The sequence below is a fragment of the Miniopterus natalensis genome, chromosome 4 (assembly GCF_054644295.1).
Source record: "Miniopterus natalensis isolate mMinNat1 chromosome 4, mMinNat1.hap1, whole genome shotgun sequence".
Classification (NCBI taxonomy): Eukaryota; Metazoa; Chordata; class Mammalia; order Chiroptera; family Miniopteridae; genus Miniopterus; species Miniopterus natalensis.
In genome coordinates, this window is record NC_142084.1 from 21822668 (window position 1) to 21845751 (window position 23084).

General features: G+C 48.6%; 1 protein-coding gene across 1 annotated transcript in view; it reads left to right on the top strand.

The window, feature by feature from the left end:
• Window positions 1-1363: 1363 nt before the first annotated feature.
• FSTL4 (follistatin like 4) overlaps window positions 1364-23084 on the top strand; it is a 349807-nt gene continuing 328086 nt past the window's right edge. The window contains exon 1 of the mRNA XM_016197562.2: window positions 1364-1489. Coding sequence (XP_016053048.2) covers window positions 1364-1489 — 126 coding nt within the window. The remainder of the gene's footprint in view (window positions 1490-23084) is intronic.

The following is a 23084-nucleotide window of genomic DNA, read 5'->3' on the forward strand; positions in this document are numbered from 1 at the left end:
TTTAGTCTGACTTCTCCATCCTGGGGGCATTTCTGTCTTAAGCTGGGAACATAAAGCAAATCTGGAGAGGCAGCTCTATTTGGGTGTGGAAAGCAGCCAGAGGAAACCTGGAACATGGCAGGAGGGTATTTGTTTGGTGGCAATGGCATGAGCACTAGCGATCATGTGGCACCTCTAACCCCCCTTATTTAGGGTCGAAATAGTCCAAAGCTGTTGGCTTTGGGGGTGAGCAGGGGTGGACTCCTCAAACAGGCTATCATGTCCCTCAAGCAGATGATCCTTTTTGACTGGGATGCCTTCTTTAGACCAGCCCTCAGCCAGGTCACATGGGCTGCTGGTTTCCAAGGAGCTCTGTGTCTTTTCATCTCCTAGCCATGATCAGGGTGCAGTGTGGACCACATGCAATTAAGCACTAAATTGTGTGGTGCTCACAGAAATCAATAACCCCTAAAGCTTCCTCAAGTAAGAGTTGTAAATACTACACCATGAGTTCTGTCTTGCGCTGTGCCTTAGAAATACTGAAATTAATGTGGGAATATGTTCATAGTAGAAACCCTTAAAAAAAAAAAAAAAAGTACAGCTACTTGCCGTGTGGACTAGTCTGTGTCTGTGTCTCCTTTAGCACAATTCCCAGCACATGACAGGGAGTGGAATATTTATCGTAGCTGATCCTTAGTATTTTTTCATCCAGGTAATTCTATGATTACTTTGAATTGCCCATTTCTTGTCTTCTGGGACTTTAGACAATTTATCATGTGAGCCTCAGGAAACACTTTAAAAGTTGTTGAAACCCCATTACCCATGCGATACTTGGATTTTGCTGCAAAATCATTGGTCTTGAAGTGAAAATATTAGACCTTATAATGCCATTTTGAAACTCACTATCTTGTAAACTGAGATAACAGCTGCAAATGGGCTGCTACAGGCTTACCACGATTCCTCAGCAGCATTTACTGAGCACTAATTGCTTTCTGAGCACACTGAGGCATGGATACATCATTACCTAACAGGGGGATCCAGCTTTGACACCCTAGCTTGTTCGTTAGATGTAGTGATAGGCTGCATTTCAAGTGGCCCTCTACAGAGCAGCTAGCATTTATAGAGCTCTTACTATGTGCCCATCACTGGCTCCCAGTCCTCACAGCAACCCTATGAGGTACATATTGTTGACTCCATTTTAGAGATGAGTAAACTAAGGCTCAGAAGTAATGTAACTTCTCCATAGTAGAATGGAAAAGTCATTGCCTGGGCTTATCTCAGGTTTATCTGATTCTGGAGTACAAATACTACCTACCTCTGGTGTGTTTGCATTTTGTAATGCTTAATCCTAAGCCTTTGTCGTTTTCTCAACAGACTCAACAAAATGAGACCAGGACACATTTGGCTGCATCTTGCACTGCTTGGGGCCTCCCTGCCTGCTGCGCTGGGATGGACAGACCCAGGAACCAGAAGAGGCCCGAGCGTGGGTGTGGAGGAGTCGCGGGCAGAGGTATATAGTCACTTAGCAGCTGACCTAACATTTCAAACTGATTGCTTTTCCGTGTTACAGTATCTGATTTATCCCTTCACTTTTAGTTTATATCAATTAGATTACAGTATGAATTTAAATTGGTCCCCCTTCTGGGTAGGGGACAGAAGAAGCAACATGTGTTGATCTGGACAGATTTACATCATGCTGTAGGTAATGGTCTAAATCTCTCCAACGCTGAAAATGCATTCCAAAACCCAGCTGGAGTTGCATGGTTTGTCTTCCACAAAGACCCTCAAGAGAACGGCCTTTCAGTATATTTAATAAAACCCAGAAAATGCAGACTCATTGGTGGAGCACACCCCTGTGAATTAATGAAGTCTTTTAATTATAAAATATATTTTAAAAGAAATGAACTCCTTTGCGGATCTATAGATAAAAAGAAGCAGGCTGGGAAAGAACTGGCAAGTAGCCGTCCTGAGGGAGGCCGCCTTAATGAACAGATGAGAATGATTAATGGCATGTTAGGTGTATATAAATGCTTCTAAAGTGCTTGGAAAACTTGTTCTCAAATACCTCCCCGGAGAGTCTCCATATACTGCTAATTGCTTAGTGAGCTTGGTCTTAAGTAATGAAGGGGATTCATAAGCTATACCTCACCCTGCTCAGGTAGCAGGTCTCATGAATTCGGGGCTCACGGGGGACACGGTTTTTCTGCAGAAAAGGTTTTGTATGTGCTGAGCTTTAAGAAGTGACTATTAAGACCACCCGGGGTTTTCTTTATGATGGAGTGAATGCTGTGTCTTCTCTAAGAGGTTTTCAGGGCATCTGAACTTCCATTGTTGCCTCGATGCACACCCTGCCCCCCTCCCCCCCCCCCCCCGTGCGTATTTCCCGTCCTGTGGAATGAGAGAGAAATTACCTCAAAAAGTCAACACTATCAGAGAATGAATAACAGTACACAGTGTATGGTTGGATTAATGCATTATTTGATCAAAAGATACGATTTCTCTTTCATTATTACTTAATTGTAATGCAGCCCCAAACCTACGGGCCTTAATCTTCAGGGAGCTTCAGAAGTAATTTACCGAGCACTTTTCCTGCTGAAGTTACTGTGGCCTCCTTTTGTGGTGAGCAGATGATTAAATAGAAACACTATCTCTCCCATCTAAATCCATGAAGGACGCACCTTAATGCTCTTTTGAGAGAGTCTGGAGGCTGACTTGCTGGCGAGCACAGCATTTCCCATATGGGACCAGCTTAATCGTTACTCTCGCATCCACACAGAAAGAAATGATCACCTAAATCCTACAAATATACTGCGGCATATTTAATAGCAAAGCCAGTGGGCAAACACACAGGTATGCTTACCAAGACTTCTTACTGTTTCAAATCACTTCTCTCAATTGAAATAGTCCAGCCGATTTAGGTGGGGTTTAAGTTGGAGGTAAATTGAAGGTAAGTTAATATCAACCTAGGGTCTCCCTAGTACTTTGCATACCAACAAGAAAGAGCAGCTGCTGCTCATTCTGAGGAAGTGAGGCTTTTTTTGGGGGAGGGGGGCTGTGGTTTTGTTCCCCTTCTCCCCCCATTAGTATAAAGCCCAGGAGATGCTATTGTCTCCTAGTTCCAGGAATTTCTTTTTTAATCCTCATGTAAGAATATACTTTTATTGATTTGAGAGAGAGAGAGAGAGAGAGAGACATTGATCGATTGCCTCCTGTACTCTCCCTGACCCGGGATCAAAGCCGAAACCTAGGTATGTGCCCTGACCAGGAACTGAACACCCCCCACTTTTGGTGCATGGGACGGTGCTCCAACTACCTGGCCAGGGCTCCAGATTCAGGAATTCTGTTGCTTTCAGAAAAGGAAGTGACACCTCTGCAGACTCTCCCTGCAGGTGCAACCGTGTTGATCCAATTCTCTTTGCTGGGGATTGCGTTTTTACAAAGGGTGTCACTTCTACCCACGGAGGCTGCATATAGCAATGGTTAGATGAGATAATGATAATGCGAAGGGCCCAGGACACTGGGTGGCCTCAGTAAATGTCTAGACAGAGACAGAACGTTTGTAACTGGTCAGTGTGCTGACCTCGATCGCACTTTATGCACATCCCCTCCATGCCTTTACTCGCCAGGGTCATCTTGCCTGCCAGGCTGTCTCTTCACTCTACATGCCTGAATCATCCCCTCTTCCCATGCTCAGCTCTGGTGCTAACCTTTTATCCAGAACCTTCTTTGACTACTCTTGGTTACATTTGATCTCTTTCTCTGAACCCCTAGTCTTTGCTACCTTTTTTTCCTTATTGAGATTTTATTTTCCATATAGATGAGGACTATCTTATTTATCTTCCCCTTCCTCACAGTGTCTAATAATTTTAAGGGCAAAATAGAAGCCCTGTGTGTTTCTGAGATAATAGATTATTTTATTTTATTTTAACATTTTGGTAGTGGTCCTGAAGTCACGGGTGCTTTCCAGATTCCGACCAGGCGCCCTGGTATTTCAGTATGTGACATAGCTCTCTGCACAGCAGCTTCCTTTCCAGTGGAGACACGAATGGTCTCCCCAGCAAACCTGTAAGCAGCCTGCTGGCCAAGCCAGACTTATATCTTATCCACATCCAAGATAGTCCTTGTGTGTTATAGGTTCTGGGTGGTTCTTTCTTTGAGTTGTAGCTATTAATATAGCCATAACTCACTGCCCAAACCATATGAAACTTCTCTAGCAGTTTCCTCAGACAGTCTTATTTTCTGGAAGAATCAAAACCAACAGTTTCTTGAGACTCACTAAATAAATCTAAAAACCGTTTCAGGAACTAAGTGGCAAAATGTTTCTGGGTGTGTTCTCTTCCTGTGTAGTACTTTACAAAACATTCATTCACTTAAGATTTGTAAAGTACTTGGAAAGCATTACTAGAATTTGATTTGCCTTTCAGGTTATTACACCAATTACTTGAGTGACCTAAGGGCAAATAAGAATTAAATGACCAATGCATGTGTGTTCGTGCATTTTTTAAAGCAATTACGGCAAATGTGAATTTTGTTAAATTACTGTTTTATGAACAAAGACTGCAGTTGAAATAGCTTCAAGGAGTTTGCCATTTTACAAACATAGATAAAAATAAATGCAACTGGGTAGGGTTGCTCTTTGATAGGGTCGCATGGCAGAAAGGCCTAGAATACTAATACAATTCTGAATTCAGAAGAAACAATTCTGAAGTTACAACGTACTGAAATTCTGAAATAGTTGTATTTTTTCCCTTCCCCCTATGCTCTGGCTAATATACATACAGTAGTAAAATCAATATTGGTAGAATTTTATATGGGGCGGGGGGACCAGGAAAGTGACAAGTGACGTGCTGCTGGCAGCTCCAGGGACCCACACCCTCTTGAGGGGCAGGCATTTATTGGATGCTGTGTCCAAGCCAATCCCTGGGCTCTGGGACTGGATGGCGGCCCTTACACAGCGTAGGCATCCTTCGCGAGTCTTACTGAACATTTTCGGATTTGCTCTTCCTCATAGTTTCTAGTCATGCACTAGGTAACTGTCAGCACTAACACTGGGTCCTGTAAAAATGTTGGCTTTGTATGCCTCAGTGCTTACAGACCAGGGATGTGCAAATTCTCATAGGAAAGTCTTGGAGGGAAAAATATGCCGGGTGGTATCAGTAATAAGGATGGCTCTCCTGCTTCCTAACCCCAAGGGTCAGCCTAAGGAAGCCTGACCCCCCCTCCCCCCGCTGACTGGCCCTATCTCCTCCACTCACGGGCACTCCTGACCTGGTGAGGGTGGCTTCTAATTGCAGGGACCTTAAATGCTCTGGCTTCTTTCTGTATTGGTTGGGCTTTCAGGAGGACTCAGGCTGCTAAGACTAGGTATTAATTTAAAAAAAATTATCCTTAGTAAGTATCATTGTTCTTCCCTATGTGACTGAATGTAAGGCAGTGGTCCCCTGCCCTTTCTGGGAATATGCTCCTTCCTCCCCACCCCTGACCCTTCTTTTTATTGGCTGCTGGGGAAGGATAGCTCATCTTCTGTGGGCTCGAAAGTCTGCCCATTGGCACCTCTGCTCACTCTCACACCTCACTTTGTGGGCTTGGAGAAAACAAATTCCCTCCTCCCTGTGGACAGACGGGTCCAGGCTGGATGCTGGGCATTCTCTAAGCCTCGCCTGCAGCAGAAGCCTGCATGTATCTCCCCTGTGTGTCCTCGGTATCACCTTCCTAAACACCCACTGTTGCCAACTCCAGCATTTGACTGGCTTTCAAAGAAAATGAGACTCTGGGTAAAGTGTCTCAGCAAGAGGCACCAGTGGTCCTTTCATGGGAGCGGAGCTCTAGGACAGCTGCCGGTGCCCCTTTATGAGGACCCAGGACTTCTACTGCAAGTGGGGGGTGAGGCAGCCTCTTCTCTGGGCCTTGAACACTTAGTATGGTTCCCTGCTGTGTCAGAGGGTGTGGCTTTTAGTTTTTCAGGTGACACTGGGAGAGCAGGACCTCGCATCTGCAGATGTGTGAGTAAATCCATAATTTTCAAGGCAAAAGAAGGTGGCAAATGCTCCAAGTTCATGGGGGTGTTGGATGAGCTGGTTTCTACCTCGAGCTGGCATGGGCAGTGCCCTACGCCAGTGCCTCTGGAGCTTCAGTGAGCTTTGCGAACAGGCAGGGGGGCCTGTAAGTGCAGATGCTGATGCAGTAGATGGGGGTTAGGTCCTGACATTCTGCATTTCGCATGAGCTCCAGGTGATGCTGCTACTTCCAGTCCCAGGGGACGCTGGTTAGAAAAGTCCTAGAGGCATCCTCCCCCATGCCCCATGCACACACCCAAGAAAGAGAATCCAGCTGGTGATTAACCCTGGCCTTCATCAGCTCTTGCCAACACGATGATGCTGACTACAGTCAGGAAGAGGAGAGCAGCGTGCAGGCTGAGTCACACCAGGATATAACAGGACGTGGGACTGGTTGGGGGCAGAGGCAAGTAGGTGAGTAGCCTGGGTTTGGAGTCATTTTCAAGCAAGCAGGTGGAGAGATATACTTAGATCTCTGAACCCAGTGTTCCTCCTTGGTTGGTTTGTAGAGGATTTAAATCCTGAGGGTCAGCCACACCCTAAGCTCTCACCCATCACCACCTCCGTGCCACTCACACTGGTGTCCTGTCCCAGTCTCTGTCCCCAGGGCCCACCCAGGCTGTTTGGGCAAACACAGCTGCCTGGTTGGTGGGTTTTGCTGAGCTGTTTTTTATCCTTGGAGAGAGGAGTCACTGTCTTTGTTTTTTGGGTTGGGTTTCTCCTCTCCCACCTCTCCCGGCAAGCCTTTTGCTCTGCACGAGTCAGTGCACTGCCTTTTAGTATTTTGAGATTATAGTTGACAGAGTTTTAATTGGCTGAGAAGTTCTGTGACCCAGGAAAATGAATATAAATGAGTTCACAGAAAACTATTATTTTTTTCCTCTTAATTTAGCATGTACTCATGTAGCTACTTTATTTATGCCTCTGCTGCTAAATAATCTATGCTCCTTTAGGAAGCTATCCACCCTGTAATCGGGACAGCAGGCCACGCGTTGTAAATGGGGCTCTGGCTTCCATTTTTGGGGGAGCTGGCAGCGTCAGATCTGCCAGGCCCCGCTCATCTGCTTTATTTATTCTCGATGACTTGTGGGTTCTCTCTCTTGCTTTCCCATTTGGAGAGAAGTAAATGCCATATTGGTGTAGGACAGACTTTGACAGGCCTCACACAAGTGGGCGCCACTGTTCTTCCTGCCAAGCCAGGGCCTTTGCCCTGCGGCCTCCACTGCTGTGGTTTCTGCTGTGAGGCTCCTGGGCCCTGTCTTGTCTCCAGCCACCTGGGAAGTGGAGGGCACTGGTTCCAGGAACGTTGGGCGTAGGATGAGGTGGGCCCTGTGCTCTGAGCAGACAACACCTGAGTAAACTGCAGTGGGAGCCAGGCACGCTGGTGTTGGGTGGAAGACGTGTGTCCCAGTGGCTGAGAAGCTGTCTGTCCATCTAGCCTGACCTGTCTCTTGATTGGTGACCATACACATTTGCGTTTGGCCTTAGGCATTCCCTTGAGTCAGAAAGGCATGGACCGGGAAAAACCCAATCTCTTTCTCCATGGGGTCCTGGTTCCAAGAGGTTTGGAGAGGGGAATGGGGGAACAGGAAGAGATTAACCAAGGAGCATATATATATATATGCATGTATACATAACCCCTGGACATAGACAGTACTGTGGGGAAGCCTGGGGCGGGGGGTGGGTAGAGAGGGCCAAATGGGAGAAAATGGGAGGCAGCTGTAATAGCCTCAACAATTGAAAAAATAAGTAAAACCTGAGTATTAAATTTAACACTTCATCTTGATGGGGCCACCAGCTGACCCTGGAGACCATCAGTTCCTAGCCCCATGCTGTGCTCAGATATTTCAAGGATATAGTGAAATTCAGAAAATAAAATTAACTTCATTTCAGTTTAATTTAAAAATGTGTTCCTGACAGCACTTCGGGGCTTAGTGGGGAGTGGCGGGTGACACACAATCCTGTCACAAGAGGATCACTGCAGGGTGGAGAGAGGGGTGAACTCTGAGGGATTGGGGAGAGAGGCAGCCAGTGGTTCCCCGGTATCTCTTCCTCTTCTCCAAGGGAAGGTGTCATCCAGTGACATAGGGAGGAATCGGTCCCTGAGGGTCCGGGCTGTAGTGCAATCAGACAGAAATGCGGGGCTGAGGGGCGAGGTGGGGAGACGGAGGAAGAGAGCTCTGAAGTGTGATTATCAGGCTAGTGAGAGAGTGGAACTGCTGGGCAGTGGCAGTGGAGCTGGGAGTGACACAGGGCAGGTGTCAAATTCTAGTGACCCACCTGTGTTTTATGGGCTGTTTTTTTTCTGCAGTCCCAGGTAATGCCCCGTAGTCCTTTTACCTACTCCCAAGACTAGAAAGATGACCCAGTGGGGAGAACCAAGCAGAGACCCTCAAGCCCTGTAGCGCTGTCTGCCGAAGCGGCTTATTTTTTTTGGGGGGGGGGGTGCATGACTGCCGTTAGGTGCTGCATTCCAGGTCTGGCCTGGTGCAAGTGAGTTCTGTGGACCTGAGCCACTCCCATCTCTTCTCTGGACCTTGGCTTCCTCATGTGGAAAGTGAGGAGTGGTCAAGATGCCTTCAGGTTGTCTTTACATCTGAATTCTCGTGCCACTGCCTGGACCCCTTCAAAATCTGTGAAGAGCAGTAAGTGTTATTTCAGACAGTTTTTTCTCTCCGCCTCTTAGCTGTGCGGCCAGGCATCAGGTGTGTGGCCTGACGGCCTGGCCCTCCTTTGTCTAAAGCCACCGCGTGTGCTCTTCTTTGGGAAGGAGTAGCACCTGAGAAATCTGTTGTTTAACTTGGGGCTGGGACCAAATGGGTCTGTTTGACCACAAACACTCTTCTGTCCCTCAGCACAGACCTGGGTTCTAGAAGCGCTCAGTGGCAGCATGTGCTGATGCCACCCTCTCCGGCTGCCTGCGGTGCCTGGGGAAGGAGGAGGAGTCCTCGGCACACGACCTGGGAAGAGGCTTGAATCGATTCTTGTATTCATTGTCTAAATCTCTGCTGGGTGCTGGGAACTGTGCTAGGAGAAGCGGTTCGTAGACCTTCTAATTTCATAGAGCAGAGAAATGAAAACTTGTTAAAGACAAAACTCAGCTACCACCTAGAATCACGGTCACTTCTTTTTTTCTCTTTATATCTTTATTTGTACCGTGTTGTTTATAAAAGAAATAAAGGGCCATACTTTCAGAGCAAAAGGCAGTCCATCCCCCAGAAGCCTCCCCCAGGCGCAGCCTACATTGCCCATGTAGGTGTGTTATGTCTGAGGACCAGGTAGGTCAGAGCCGGGGGTCGCATTGATCGGAGATCTTTGGGAAATGAGGCCCATAGAAGCAAGTGGTCGAATTGAATTCCTGGTGTCCAAGCCACGGCGAGACACTAGGTGCTCAGACCTAGTTCTAGTATTCTCTGTGGTGTTTGTCCCAATTTCATGGCTGGAAAGACCTAGGTCCAAGACAGAGGGGATGGCGCTCAGCTCAGAAAAAGGTGCCCTCTGCATAGGTGGGACCGTTAACCTGCAGAAAAATTTTGATTGTCAGATTCAGTTGCTTCTCTATGTCCAAGTGACAGGTGTGGCTGGGTTTTAAAGGGAATGTGGGGTGCAGGGTTTTTTGCTCATGGTTTTTAAAGTGTCTTGCCATCTCTTTATTCCTCTTATGAAAAGCGGCACACCACTTCTGTTTGGTTGGGGATTCTTCGTCCTAATAAAAGGCAGTCTTGTTTTACCAGGGAGTAAGATATTTCAGGAAGGTTTGCTCTTGGCTGGAGTGAAGGATGGAGGGTGAGTGGCCTGGGGGGCTGGGCCTTCCCTCAATCAAAGGGTGAGCTTCAGCCTGACACTGCCCAGGGGAGGTGCAGAGAAGCTGGTGCTGATGGCGGGCTGATGCTGGCCCACAGGGGACCACCTTGGAAACTACTGGCTTCCCTCCATCTGTGGGAAGTTCTTAGAAGGCACGCACCTTGTAATTGCTTGATGCTGCACATGGAGATGGAGCCCCTGCTTCCCCTCCTCAGGGTCCCAACAGGGCCTGGAGTTCAAATTGCAACCCTTTTGGAGGGCTCAGCTGGAAAGGGAAGCTGCCACTGTTGCTTTTGTTAAAATACTTTAAAGTTTGAGGCTTTGAGTTTTTCTGGGTCTGGATTGAGAGAGAAGGGGTATGTGTGTGTGTGTGTGTGTTTGTTTGAGTTGAGAAAGGAAGTCATCTCTCTGTTTGTGACAAAAGTCCCTTCTGAAGAGCACCGCTGATCACTAGCGAGCCTCTCATAGAGCGCAGAGCACTTTAAACACCTCTGCTGGCCACCTGACCATCTGAGAGGGACTCGGCAGACACCAACATGACAACCCAGGTTTCAGTCCCAGCAGGGGCCTGGGCCTCTGAAGTGCAGCCTGCTTTTCTGATAACACGACTCTCCCCGCTCTGGCTGAGAGGCTCTGTGCTCTTGGTGGCTTGGCTTGCTGGCTGGGGCAGCTCTGGGCCCTGGGGAGAAATGGCTGCTGTCCACCCCTCTCTCCTAACCAAACCCTATATGTTCCATGTTCCCTCTTTCTCCTCCAGGATATTTGTTTAAAAGCCCCATAGATGTGAGGCTGCATCACTCACTTGGCATGTTGCCTGTCTGCACTGGCTCCTAAGGAATCTCCAGTCCTGCCTTTGCCCAGGGCCCCTCAAGTCAGAGAGCCCAGTGACCCTAACCTGCTTCTTCCCTTGCCCACGTGTAGCTGAGGGGACTGCTTCCTTTCCGTGACCTTCAGGCTAGCACCGATAGCAGCACCGACGTCAGAGCTGTCCTGAGGACTAAGAGGACACCTGTAATTCCTGGCACCGAGGGCCTGCTCAGAATGTGGCAGCCAGAGCTGTAGTCTCAGAACCCCACTGAGTGCCCGTCACGAAGACCATGTACCTCTCCCTCTCCTGACCTGGCATGTCAGCCTCAGCCATAGCACTTGTCACTCAGTGGTTCCCAGGTGGCTCTGAGGGTGGGAGGGTCCTCTTCCTGGTGGAGTGGTAAGTATCCCGGGGTCTGGGTCCCCGGGATCCCCAGTGTCCAGGAGAGCTTGGTACAAAGTAGGCTGTTCAGATATTTGTCAAGTGAGGAATTAGTCAGCGAATTTTTTATTACTCGTTTTGGCATCATATAGGAATTCGGACAAGGTGACTGGAGTTTCTAGGACTCCTTACAGAAGAAATCCCAGGAGAGAGTCACCTGACTGTCTTTGGTTTCCACTTATAGTAGAATCTTGTACAGTGTCAAATCTTTCCAACATCCTTACTGAAGCAGATGAAGCTTAAGAGAGTCCTATGGGCTGTGTGTGGGGGAGGGTGCAGAGTCTCGGCTCAGTTGCTGTCCCTTCCTAGAGTGGTCTCTGGGGCCTGCATGGCCCTGGCCATCCCTTCTGTGATGAGGCTGGCATTACTATGGCAGGCACGCCTGAACCTCGCCCACAAGGGAACCAGAGAACAAAATGTAAACGCAAACAAATGCAGGATGTTCTGTTCATGCTCAGAATTTTCAGAGGCAGCAGAAAAAGTCTGTGGCTCCAGGGAGGGTGGCCACCAAGTGTCCCTATAAAGAGAGGAAGCGACTGAGGGTGATGGGAACAGAAGTTCTCTTTGGAGATGTCATTAAACGGGTGTAAGACTTCTGACGGCTTTTCCTGACACTCATCTTAGGACAATTGGATTAAAAGCTTGTTTAAGCTGTTCTGTCATTTAAAGCTTGCTCCCTAGATAAAGAAACCAGAGCTCTTTTCCTATTTATTTCTCTCCCTAGCCTTGCATTTAAAACATGCTCAGAAAACTTTCTCTGTCGTAAAGACCTCAGGTTTCTGTGGCTCTGCTGATGCGGCATTTAGTGCGCCCGTTTGGGGAAACAGGCTTTCGTGTGGGCCGCGGGGAGACGTCAGCTGGGCGAGGCCTGCGGGGTGGCTGCTCTAATTGGAGTGCTTCTAAAAAGTGCCCCCCCCCCCGTTCCTCCCCCTCCCCACTCCCTTCTGTTTGGCTGTTACATATGCTGTTGTTTTCACTTTAGCACTTGGCTTCGGAGAATGGGATTTTCTGTCTGATGCTTGGATGTTCATCCCCTGGTCATAGAGCTTAGGAGTATGTCCTTGTGTCCCAAACCATGGACCTTCTCAGGATACTATTTACCTACCTGGTATGGGTTTCTGGGCCCTGGGCTGTCTGGGCCAACAGGAATATCTGGCGGTCTTAAATCTTAGTCATGGACAGGTATCCATTGAGCACCCAGCTCTGCGCTTGGCCCTGGGCCAAGTGGTTGAAGGGAAATAGGATTTATGATTCCATTCTGGGGGCTTGAGGGCCAGTGGGACATGGGGGTGGGGTGGGGGGATTAGGAGGCAGATGGAGCAATGGGTGTTGCTGAACGGAACCAGAGTTAGCAGAAGGAATTAAACACCACTGTTGATTGTTAATATTTTCTAACCTGTGTGTAGTGATTCAATTAAGTTCTCAACTTTGGTCTAAAGGAAATTCAGTCTATTTATTGGCTAATGGAGGAGGAAGCAGCTTCTGCCCGCTGGGTCCCATTCTCCCACACCCTGTCCCACAACAGGACGCTTGTCCTCACCATTCACTCTCTAGCTTTAGACCCTCCTTAAGCCAGGTGTCCCTCCTTGTCCACTGGTTGTCCCAATGGGTTTGGTCATTTAGGAATGGAAACACTTCTATGGCCACGCTGACTAGAACAAAATTACCTGTGATTCATGAAAATGTGTAATAAAATTTAAACCTAACCTGGTTCAAAACAACTGTTCCTGTGATTCAAGAAGAGATGGTCATGGGCTGCGTTCTACAGGAAATTCCTGCACATGGCTGATGTCTCACCATGTAACCACGAGAAGGAAAAAGCACACACAGAGCTTTAAGAATCAGCTATACATTCACACATGGTGAGCAATGAATACAGTATGAAACATATTCGGCTGCAGTGTGGGCCAAGCCGTGGGCGGCGTGAGTTTAGAGCAGACAGGCGCTGGGTGGGAGGTGGGATTGGGAGGACCTCTGGGGGGTGGAGGGCCTTGGAGGGGATGGTGGAGCTCTGGATGGGTGCAATATTTAAGGAGGAGGACCGTTCCAAGTGTAGGTGGGCTGGAATAGGACCGTATCTTGTGGGAGGAAAAAGGAGAGACTGGTGGGCTGGGTATCCAGGGGCTGCTGGCAAAGTGAGCCACCCAGGACTGTGTGGTGGCCAGGAACAGCATCACCTCCCTATATGCTCAGGAGGAAGGGGTATCCTGGGCCACAGGGATCTCCTGGGGCCCTCTGCCGGCTGCTGGTGGGCTCAGGGCATTGAGTCATCAGGCAGCCTGCCCCTCATCTCCCTTCTTCCATCCTCACCATCTCCCACCCCCATTTCTTTCTCCTCTGGAGACTGGCTTTCCTGCAGAGCTGTAAACCCTATTCTGTGGCCTTTGCCATGTCACATCAGTGCCAAGGCCCTAGTCCTGCCATTCACATGAACCTCCTGCTCCCGGGCCCTGGACTATTCAGACGAGTTCTAGTCTTTGAGAACTTGACTGAAGAAGTATTCGCCCTGGTTCCATCCATAGGGGACAAATCCTCATATGTGAGGTGACGTTTAGGGCATTGGTGCAGGCCTGGGAGGTTCTAGGGAAGGAGTCAGAGAACAGGTTCATGTGAGTGGAGGGGCTGCTGAGACGGAGGAACCAGCCTCCAACCTCTCAGAAAGCACTCAGAGCAATGCGCACTGAGAATTTTAGAAGTGACATTTTATGGAGTCCGCATTTCTGATCCTTAGAGCTGGAGTCGGGTGGGAGGGCCTGCCTATGTGCTCTTAAACCGTTGATCTTCTTCTTTGCCTGCCCACCTTCCTCTGCCTGTCTCACCTGTCCCCTCCCCACACCAACCCAGCCAATCTGTAGCTGGGCAGCTCAGAAGCCTAGCTTATGCCTCTCTGGGTTTCCCCCGGAGACCTGCTTTAAAATATGCCTGACCTCTGGGCACTGACTTGAGTTTCAAGGTCACGACCCTGACCCTCCCTCCCTCCTGGTGCCTGTGCACCTGACACCTAGGGCTGTGTCCACACCCTGCCCACCAAAACTGAGCAGGCTTTGGGGCTCAGATGTGGCCCTGTGACTCCAGAGTTACATACCTTGTGGCTTCAGGGAGTTCCTTTGTGCTGCTGCTTTGAGATTTAGCTGGAATTGTTCTTGGGAAGAGAAAAGGGGCTACATGGGAGGTGAGTCATGACTCTACCAGATGTCCTTCTTAGAGAGCCTGACACCCAGCAGAACCCAGTGAGCAGCATCACACTGGAGCCGTTGTGGATAATTAGGCCAGTCATCAAGGAAGACAAGACGCCACGGGCGCTCCCCCCGCTCTGGGCCTGAGCTCTGCTCCCAGCCAGGTGCAAAGTCTTGTTGCATTAGGAACGTGGTGTTTGCTATGATGTCTATTTATGTGTAACCCAGAGTTAGGGAGTGGTAGGGAGCAGAGGACACTTCAGGGTGGGGATGACAGGGAGGGTGGCCTCTGGAGCTCAGGGCTGGGAGTCCAGATGACAATTCTCATCCTTTCCTAACAGGAGATTCCTGATAGGAATTGTGGCTTTGAAGGCTAAAGCAGACCCTATTGTATCAGATAAGGCCTCTTTACCTCCCAGAGGGCAGCAGGGCTTGAGGCAGCCTCCTGATCTTCCTTGTGGGGAGTGTCAGGACAGGCCCTGTCCCTGTCACCTACCCATCCCCATGCCAGCTTCCTAGTTTATACATCGTTCTCATGTCTTCTCCCATCCAACAGAAAGGACCTGCCGGGAAGCCATTGATCCTATGAGAATTAACATCTTTTTGGCTATTTCCTTTCAGTTCTTCAAAGGGGTCTGGTGGGGACTTTGCAGCCACTGTCTTGTGGGTCCCTGAGCACTTGCCCTCCGGCAGGGCAGCGCCTGGCCAGGCCCACTGCTGTGCCTGTGCACATGGGAGGCAGGTGTCTGGGCTCGGTGGAGACCTAAGCATGGTGATGTGTGATGGTCTCTGTTTCTAAGAACTGGCCTTGGGGAGCTCCTGAGCAGTGACGAGAATGTCTCCCTTTCAGAAGCTAGGCTCTGGACCCTTAATCTTAGGGAGGAGGCGAGATTCCCAGCATTGGCGACCAGGGTAGTTACTGACAGATGAAGGGTTTTGGAGGGTCAGGACAGCCAGCGGGAAAATGTTGCTGTTTGCCCAGCCGGGCGTGGCTCAGCAGTTGAGCATCCACCTAGGATCCAGGAGATCGATGTTCGATTCCTGGTCAAGACACATGCCCGGGTTGCAGGCTCGATCCCCAGTTGGGGGTGTGCAGGAGGCAGCCAGTCAGTGAGGACTCTCATCATTGATGTTCTGTCTCTCTCTCCCCCTCTCAATAAAGATATATTTTTTAAAAAAAGAAAAAAAAGAAAATGTTGCTGTTTGCTAACTTTTCCACCAGCCACTGGGAAAGAACAAGACGGTCAGTGCTAGGTTGCAGCCAGAGGCAAGCCCGGTGTGCTCCTGCCGTGGAAGGCTGTCCGGGTGTCAGGGCAGCCCCAGGCAGACAGGCATAGAACTTAGTCAAGCTGTGGTCATGGGCAGCGGCTCCTTCAGAGTCATGCCTGCCTCGTCTAGGTGGGCAAGGATACCAGGAATTTGCAGTCTCCACCCCATGGAATGGGCATGGCTGGTGAGTGACCAAGGCTGCCCGTGATCTAGGAGGGAAGGGCAGCTCTGTGGTCAGGGCAGGATACACAACGTGTCCATTCGCAGAGAGCCAACGGGAAAGAATTCCAGCATTTACACCTGCTGGAGCCAGTGAGCCAATGGGCAGCCTCAGAGGGTGAGAGGGAGTCAGGGATGACAGCCTGTGGGCGTAAGGAGAGGGGTGAGGCCAGGCTGGTGTTGCTCAGTGGTTGCACATCGACCTATGAACCAGGAGGTCACAGTTCAATTTCTAGTTAGGGCGCATGCCCGGATTGCGAACTCAATCCCCAGTATGGGGCATACAGGAGGCAGCCAATCAATGGCTCTCATAATTGATGTTTCTCTCTCTCTCTCCCTCTCCCTTCCTCTCTCTGAAATCAATAAAAACTTTTTTTTTTTTTTAAAAAAAAAGAAGAGGTGTGAGGGGACAGCTCTGCTCAGGTGTTGATGGTTCACAGCTATCACTGTACCACCAGTGGAGCCTTCCCTCCACCCTTCTCTCCCTTCATTGCCTACTGGCCACAGCAGAACCGCTGACCCCACCCCACTACAGAGGCCCTGAAAAGGTGATGAGCACCTCTTCCATCCTGGGCACTGTGCTCCGGGCTGGGGCAGGATGATGCCCGACAGTCCCCAAGGTGCTGTCTGTGGATGGAAACTAGTGTGTTCCAGCAGCTACCAAACAGTGGTTGCTCTCTGCACCCCTCTTCTCTCAGTTGTCACAACAACCTCATAGACAGTACCCTGAATCTCACTTAGAGCTGAGGAAATGGTAGCTCGTGGAGGTGAACCCCTGCAACTGGTGACTCAGTGTGCCGGAGCCCGGGGCAACAGCTGTGCACTCGTGTGGCTGCACAAAGCCAGCTTACGCATCCCAAGCGAGTCACCCCCTCTCCCGTCATTGATGTGACTTCTCAGTTCTGGGTGCTGAGCCTGCCTGCCCTTCCTACTCGCGCCCAGTGGCTGCTGAGACCTGCATGCTAACATGGCATCACTCCCTGTTGAAAGAGAACACAGTCCCTCCTCAGCCACCTCCCTGCTTCACCATGTACACACAGGGACCTGGTGTCCTGGGTACAGTTTCTGTGTGGGTGACACCAAGCAGCTCCTGGAAGAGCCCTGCCAGTACCCGTGGAAGCCACACTGGCTGCCCAGCACCACAATAAGGAGCAGTGATATGCGCAGGGAGAACCTAGTATCGGGGGAGAGGTGGTAAGATGTTTGGTGTGCCCAGTGGTTCCCAAACTTGTTCTCACATTGAATTCTCTGGCAGCTTAAAAAAATACTGATGCCTGTGTCCCAGCCCCAGAGACTGCGACTTAATTGTTCTGGGCTATGGCCTGGACTATGGATTGTTTAAAACATCCCTATTTGGATCTTTTAAACACTGTGTTAGCCTAGGGAAGCAATTCTGACAAAACACCCACTTTCCTCACTATTGCCCTTCTCAGAAGCTGCTCTTTAGAGGGAGAGATGATTCAGGCTATTGGAGACGATGCGTCCATGTGTGTCTGCCCCAAACACAAGGCCCCTCTGGGTGGGGGTGACCAAGGCTGGCCTGGCTCCTGAATGACAGGCGCAGGGCAGGACTCTCCAGCCCAGGAGTGATGCCCAGTGTTCCCTGCAAACTCCCTGCTCATTTTCACAACAATCTTAGAGGCACTGCCCTGAGTCTCACCTTTAGCAGAGCAAACTGAAGCCCGTGGGGCTTCCCACCTAAGAAGCCAGGGGAGGACAGGGAAAGAACTGTTTGGTTTTACCTGGACTCTCAATGGACCAGCTACTAAGTGAATAGCAATCCAGCTAAGCCAGCCATTGGGCACCTTCCTTCCTTTTGACTCTGTTATAAAAGAAAATTGAAAAAGAGCCTTATTGTGCCTTAAAGGCTTTTTAATTATATATAAGTCACTTAATTTAAACTACTTTAAGTTCCATTTTTAATATAAGTTTTATAGTGGTACAATGAAAGTGCCTTCTAATTAGAGTGTGTTTGGGGATTTATCTCCTGCTACCAAAGCAGACGCCCAGGGGAGTCCAGGTCAATTATTTATTCGGATGGCAATCAAAAATCACCAAGTACGGAGTGGGAAGCAGGGTGGTGAAGGTTCCTGGGAGTGAGTAGGCATCAGTGGCTCCTGCGGGGCCTGTGAAGATCGAAGGAGGAGGGTGTGGGGTTTTTAGCAAACGGAAGCTGCCATGGCGATGCTCCCTGTCATTCCCGGGACCACGGGGCTTCCTCCGCCTCTTCTCACCGCTGGTGCCACAGCTTTGAGGGGGAGATAAAGATGGAGAAGGGGCTTGCTTATTGGACAGAAGGGGTGACAGGGCAGGGGAGGTCATGCTCCAATGGGACAGGTCTCTGCTCAAACAACAGCCCCCTGGAGGGGCCCTCTCTGGCCACTTTATCTAAAATAGAAAACCCTTTCCCTCCATCATTCTGTCCCTCTTCCCTGTTTTGTTTCTGACCATGGCATTTTTGTTTTGTTTTTAATATTTATATTGATTTTTTTAGAGAGAGAGGAAGGGAGAGGGAGAGAAAGAAAGAGAAACATTGATGTGAGAGCAAAACATCAATCAGCTGACTACTGTACACCCCCTACCAGGGACTGAGTCTGCAACCCAGGCATGTGCCCTGATGGGAATGGAACCAGCAACCTTTCGGTGCACAGGACAATGCCCAACCAACTGAGCCACACCTGCCAGGGCTGACCATGGTGCTTCTTAACATGCATGTTTTATGAATTTTATTTTCTTGTTTGTTGTCTGTCTCTCCATGTGAGATCACAAGCTTTGTGGGGACAGGGGCTGTGGCTATCTTGGCACAGCTGTATCCCCAAGGCAGTGAGTATTTGTTGAATGAATGAATGAATGAATGAATGAAGAATACATGAACAAATGAAGGAGCAAGTGATGAAATGAACCAATTAGGAGCTCTGCTGAGATCCCTGGGTGAGAAGCTGAATGCCTGGGGTTGAGTCAAGGTAGTGGGCATAGGACTAGGCCGGACAATATGTATGCACAAAGCCACACCCACAGAGGCTGGAAGTGATGAGAGAGTAAGTGAAGAGGAGGCGGAGACATGCCCGGGAGGCCAGGGCACCTTGGAGGGCAGAGGAGTCACTGACCAAGCTGGAGGATCAGAGGGGAGGGGAACTGTTTCTGGACAAGATGAGAGATTCTGATTGGGGAGCTTGGATTAAGGGGTCTTTACTGCCCCTTTTGGGGGAGGACTGTGTGCCTGTCCTTAGGTATTGGCCACATCATGGGTTTCAGCCTTGCTGCTCTCAGACACTGCCCAGCTCTGGCCTGCAGTCCACTTTCCCGGCTTGCCCTTCTCACCCACCCCTGTGCCACCATGGCTCTGGAAGTTTTTATACCTTTATGTAGGATCATCTGTATTTGTGCCACCCTCCCCTGCTCCTGCCCCGGCTACTTTACGTACAAAAACAACAATGAAAAATTGACATGAGGAGTATGCTCCAGGGCAGTCTTTCTTCCTTTTTGGTCTTTTAATTTTCTAGACACAGGTTATTCTAAATCTCATCTTGGCCCTACAGCTGGCAGAAGGAAAAAAAGTGACAGGTTTGACTGTTATGTTAAGCAGGTTGATGTTACAGTTACATAGTCTTTTGGAAGGTACCTGGAGGGTATGATGAATAATTAACATGTAAACCTGTCCCCTTTCCTCCTAGGGGCCATCTGTCCTCCCCTAAACACCCATGAGGTGGACTTGATTTTCCCAGGGCACGCGGTGTGCTGGGACAGAGCCAGCACAGGGGCCATGCTTATTTGGCAGACAACTAGTGGACACGAAGCTTCCCAAAGTGAGGAACGTATCATAGGGTGTCCCTGTTCTGTGAAAACTTATCTAAAAAAATGACAAGTGTAAGTCCTGGCCAGGTAGCTCAGTTGGTTAGACTGTTGTCCCGACACACCAAGGTTGTGGGTTCAATCCCCAGTCAGGGCACATACAAGAAGCAACCAATGAATGCGTAACTAAGTGAAACAACAAAATCGATGTTTCTCTCTCTTTCTCCCTTTTTTTCTCTAAAATAAATCATTCAATTTTTAAAAATTAAAAAAAACAGGCAAGTGTAGGAAGTTAGGCCCCAGTGATGGTCGGTGTATTCCAGGAGCCTGGAGGAGAGCCACACTCACCCGGTGCTCTTGTAAGTAAAATTAAAAATCAATCTGATTTTACTCTTGCAATAAATTTGTTTAAGGCCTATCATATGCCAGGCCCTGTGCTGGGGTAGGAGATGAATGAGATGTGGGCTATTGTGGGGGACACAGATGCCCCTCTAGTAATGACAATCAGTGTGACCCTGGCGTGTTTGGTGAAGTAGCTCTGCACGTAGTGTGCTGGGCTTTGCTGTGCCCTGCAAGTGTCACTGGAGGTGACAGTAATGAAGTGGCCCCTAGGATGCCAAGTGAGGGCCCTGTGCTGCTAATTGTTAAGATGGTCCCACATACCTGATTGCTTGTGCTGAGGCCAAGATGTGGATTACTTTCCAAATCAAAAAGTTAATTAGTTTTTAATTTGTTGGGTTGTCAGAGAGAGAAAACTGGAAAGTGCCCTTCTTTCCTTCTTGGTCTCTTACTCTGGCTGTGTGCAGGCAATTATGTTTAACAAGGGTGAGTGAGCAATTAGTCATTGACATTTATTCCATCAAACGTAATTTTAATGTTTCTTGTATTGTTGGTTTGGCAGATTTGCCACAGAAGGCTGCCTTAAATTCACAGTCAACTTTTTTTTTAATTGTAAATGAGGAACCTTTAACATAGAGCTTCAAAAATTACCTAGAATTTAAAATCCCTAAATTCTCATATAATAGTCTATTCATTCTTTACTTTTAAAACTGAGAAATATAACTCCTAACTGATCTTAATTTTTGAAGACCTAGCAAATATCCTCATACTATCTTTCCTATCTGATGTCTTGTGTCTTATAGTCATCATGAATCCCTTTTCTCTTTAGAGTATCACAGCTTTCTCCTATATGGCCACCCTCTGCTCCCCTTCAGAAAGCACTGGGTAGAATTGCCTATGGGACTCTGCCCATGTCTCTGAATTGCCCTGGTTGGGCTGCCATTTTACAGATGGGTAAACTGTGGTGGGAGGTATCTGGGTGGCTCTCTCAGGGCTGCAGCTGGTGGAGCAATTACTACCAAAAGCAGGTTATTCAGACTTCCTGGAGGCTGTGAAGGTCCTGTTTCACAGTATCCCTCAGGGACATAATAAAATTGATGTTCCTCACAAGTGCGCCACAGAGAGGCTATTGGTAGCTTCATAATGGTAAACACACACACACACACACACACACACACACACACCCCAAAAAACCCAGATGACTTGTACCTCAATCATACAGAGATTTCTAATATTTTTTCAAAATTATCTATGCCTGGTCTCTTCCTTTGTCTTGATAAACCTCCCTATTACAGTCCCATTCTGTGTAAACAGCAGTTTGCTTACACTGATCCATTTATTATTGGATGGGAAATAGAAGGGGCACAAATCTTACTGTATCAGCCATGTTTCAGCCCAAAATGTTGGACAAGGTCACTTCCTTTGTGTTGCCATGCCCACCCCCACCCCTTCTGTTCTTGGTCTGCTGAGAAAGACAGCAAGGCCTCACCTGATTGCACAGGGCTGGCTGAAGGCAGCCCTGCCCGGCGCAGCTTCCTTAGCTACCTAAGCATCTTGGGGTTCAGTACTGACACCTGTGCCTCTCCCGTCTTTAACATGCTTTTAAGGCATTAAGCCCTCCATCAGAGAGGACTTGGGCTGTTCTCTGCGAGGCAGGAGATGAGCTCTGACCTCTTGACTGGGTGGCATTCTCAAGATCTAGTACATCCTTGTCAGTATTTTCCTTGAACACTTGCCCAGAAAACCGTGTTGTTAGCTGGATTATTCACATGGCTCTCAAACTAGCCCTTGAATGTAAGGTTAATCCCCTAACTCTTTCTTTACCTGGCTTTGAGGCCCAGATGTGTTGCCCTGGGAAACCTAATAATGCAGAGGTTTTCCTTCTGCTTTTAACTGAAAGACACCAGTGAGATAAAGTGTACAGAGTGCGTGGTGTGTGCAGAGCGTACAGAGACGGGAGCCAGGGATGGAATGCATGCTACATAAGGCCTTGCTTTATTTAGCCGTATCCTGTCAGTCCAAGTGAAGATTTTATTTGCAGAACGGTGTCTTGCTAGCAAAAATGAAAGTGGTTAGAGTCAAATTTTTAAAATTCAAATGAATGAATGAGAAATTGTAAGAAAGGTTGTTGAAGAAGCATTAGTTTTAAGAACATCTCAGATATAAAAAAATGTAGAATTTAGATGTCAGAATTTTCAGTCTTGATGATCCTGTTAGCAAAGCTTCCATCTCCACTGTACCAAATGGTTTACAAATTGAACACGTGAGCATCCTTTTGTAGCTTCTTCAGGCAGTTGGGGCCTAGGGAACGCTTAGGAAGGGAGTGTGCTCAGCACCTCTGAGGCTGGGCTCTGGGGTCACCATGAGGACACTGGCAGGAGCAGAGGGCTGGCAGCTGCCCACCTGAGCAGGCTGTACCCTATCTATGCCAGACTCGGCTCTGCTTTGTCTACGAAGACCTGGCCATGTCGAGCTCCTTTCAGCTTAGTTTTTCTGCCATTCTCATCTTAGTAATGGGTATTTTAAAATTATTTATTTATTTATTTACTCTTATTGTTGACAGTATTACAGATATCCTCCAATTTTTCCCCCTATTAACTCCCCTCCTCCCAGCCCCTGCCCCGCCCCAGGCCTTCACCACACTATTGTCTGTGTCCATGGGTTATGCATATATGCATATAAGTTCTAATCTCTTCTGATCTCCACTCCTCCCTCCAAGATATGTCACTCTGTTCAATGCATTCATGCCTCTGAACCTATTTTATTCATCAATTTATTATGTTCATTAGATTCCACTTACAAGTGAGATAGTGTGATAGTTGTCTTTTTCTGCCTGGCTTATTTCACTCAGCATAATACTCTCCAGGCCCATTCATGCTGTCGCAAAGGGTACGAGATCCTTCTTCTTTACAGTCATAGAGTATTCCATTGTCCACTTTCCTAACCTATAGAGCCAACATTTTTCCAGAAGCCGATGAATCCCTTTGTATTTCGAGTGACAGGCTGAGACTTACCCTCTCACCAAGGATGGCTGGATACACGGATGAGGAGATGTGGCTTCGGTCTGTGCCTGGGCTACACCACCCTTTCCTGAGCCTCACACACAGCCTAGGATCCAGAGCACAGCCAGAAATGGAAATGAGAAGGATCTGCGATGGAACCTGAGGCTCCTCATTCATGCTTTTTCAGCAGCTCTCAAGC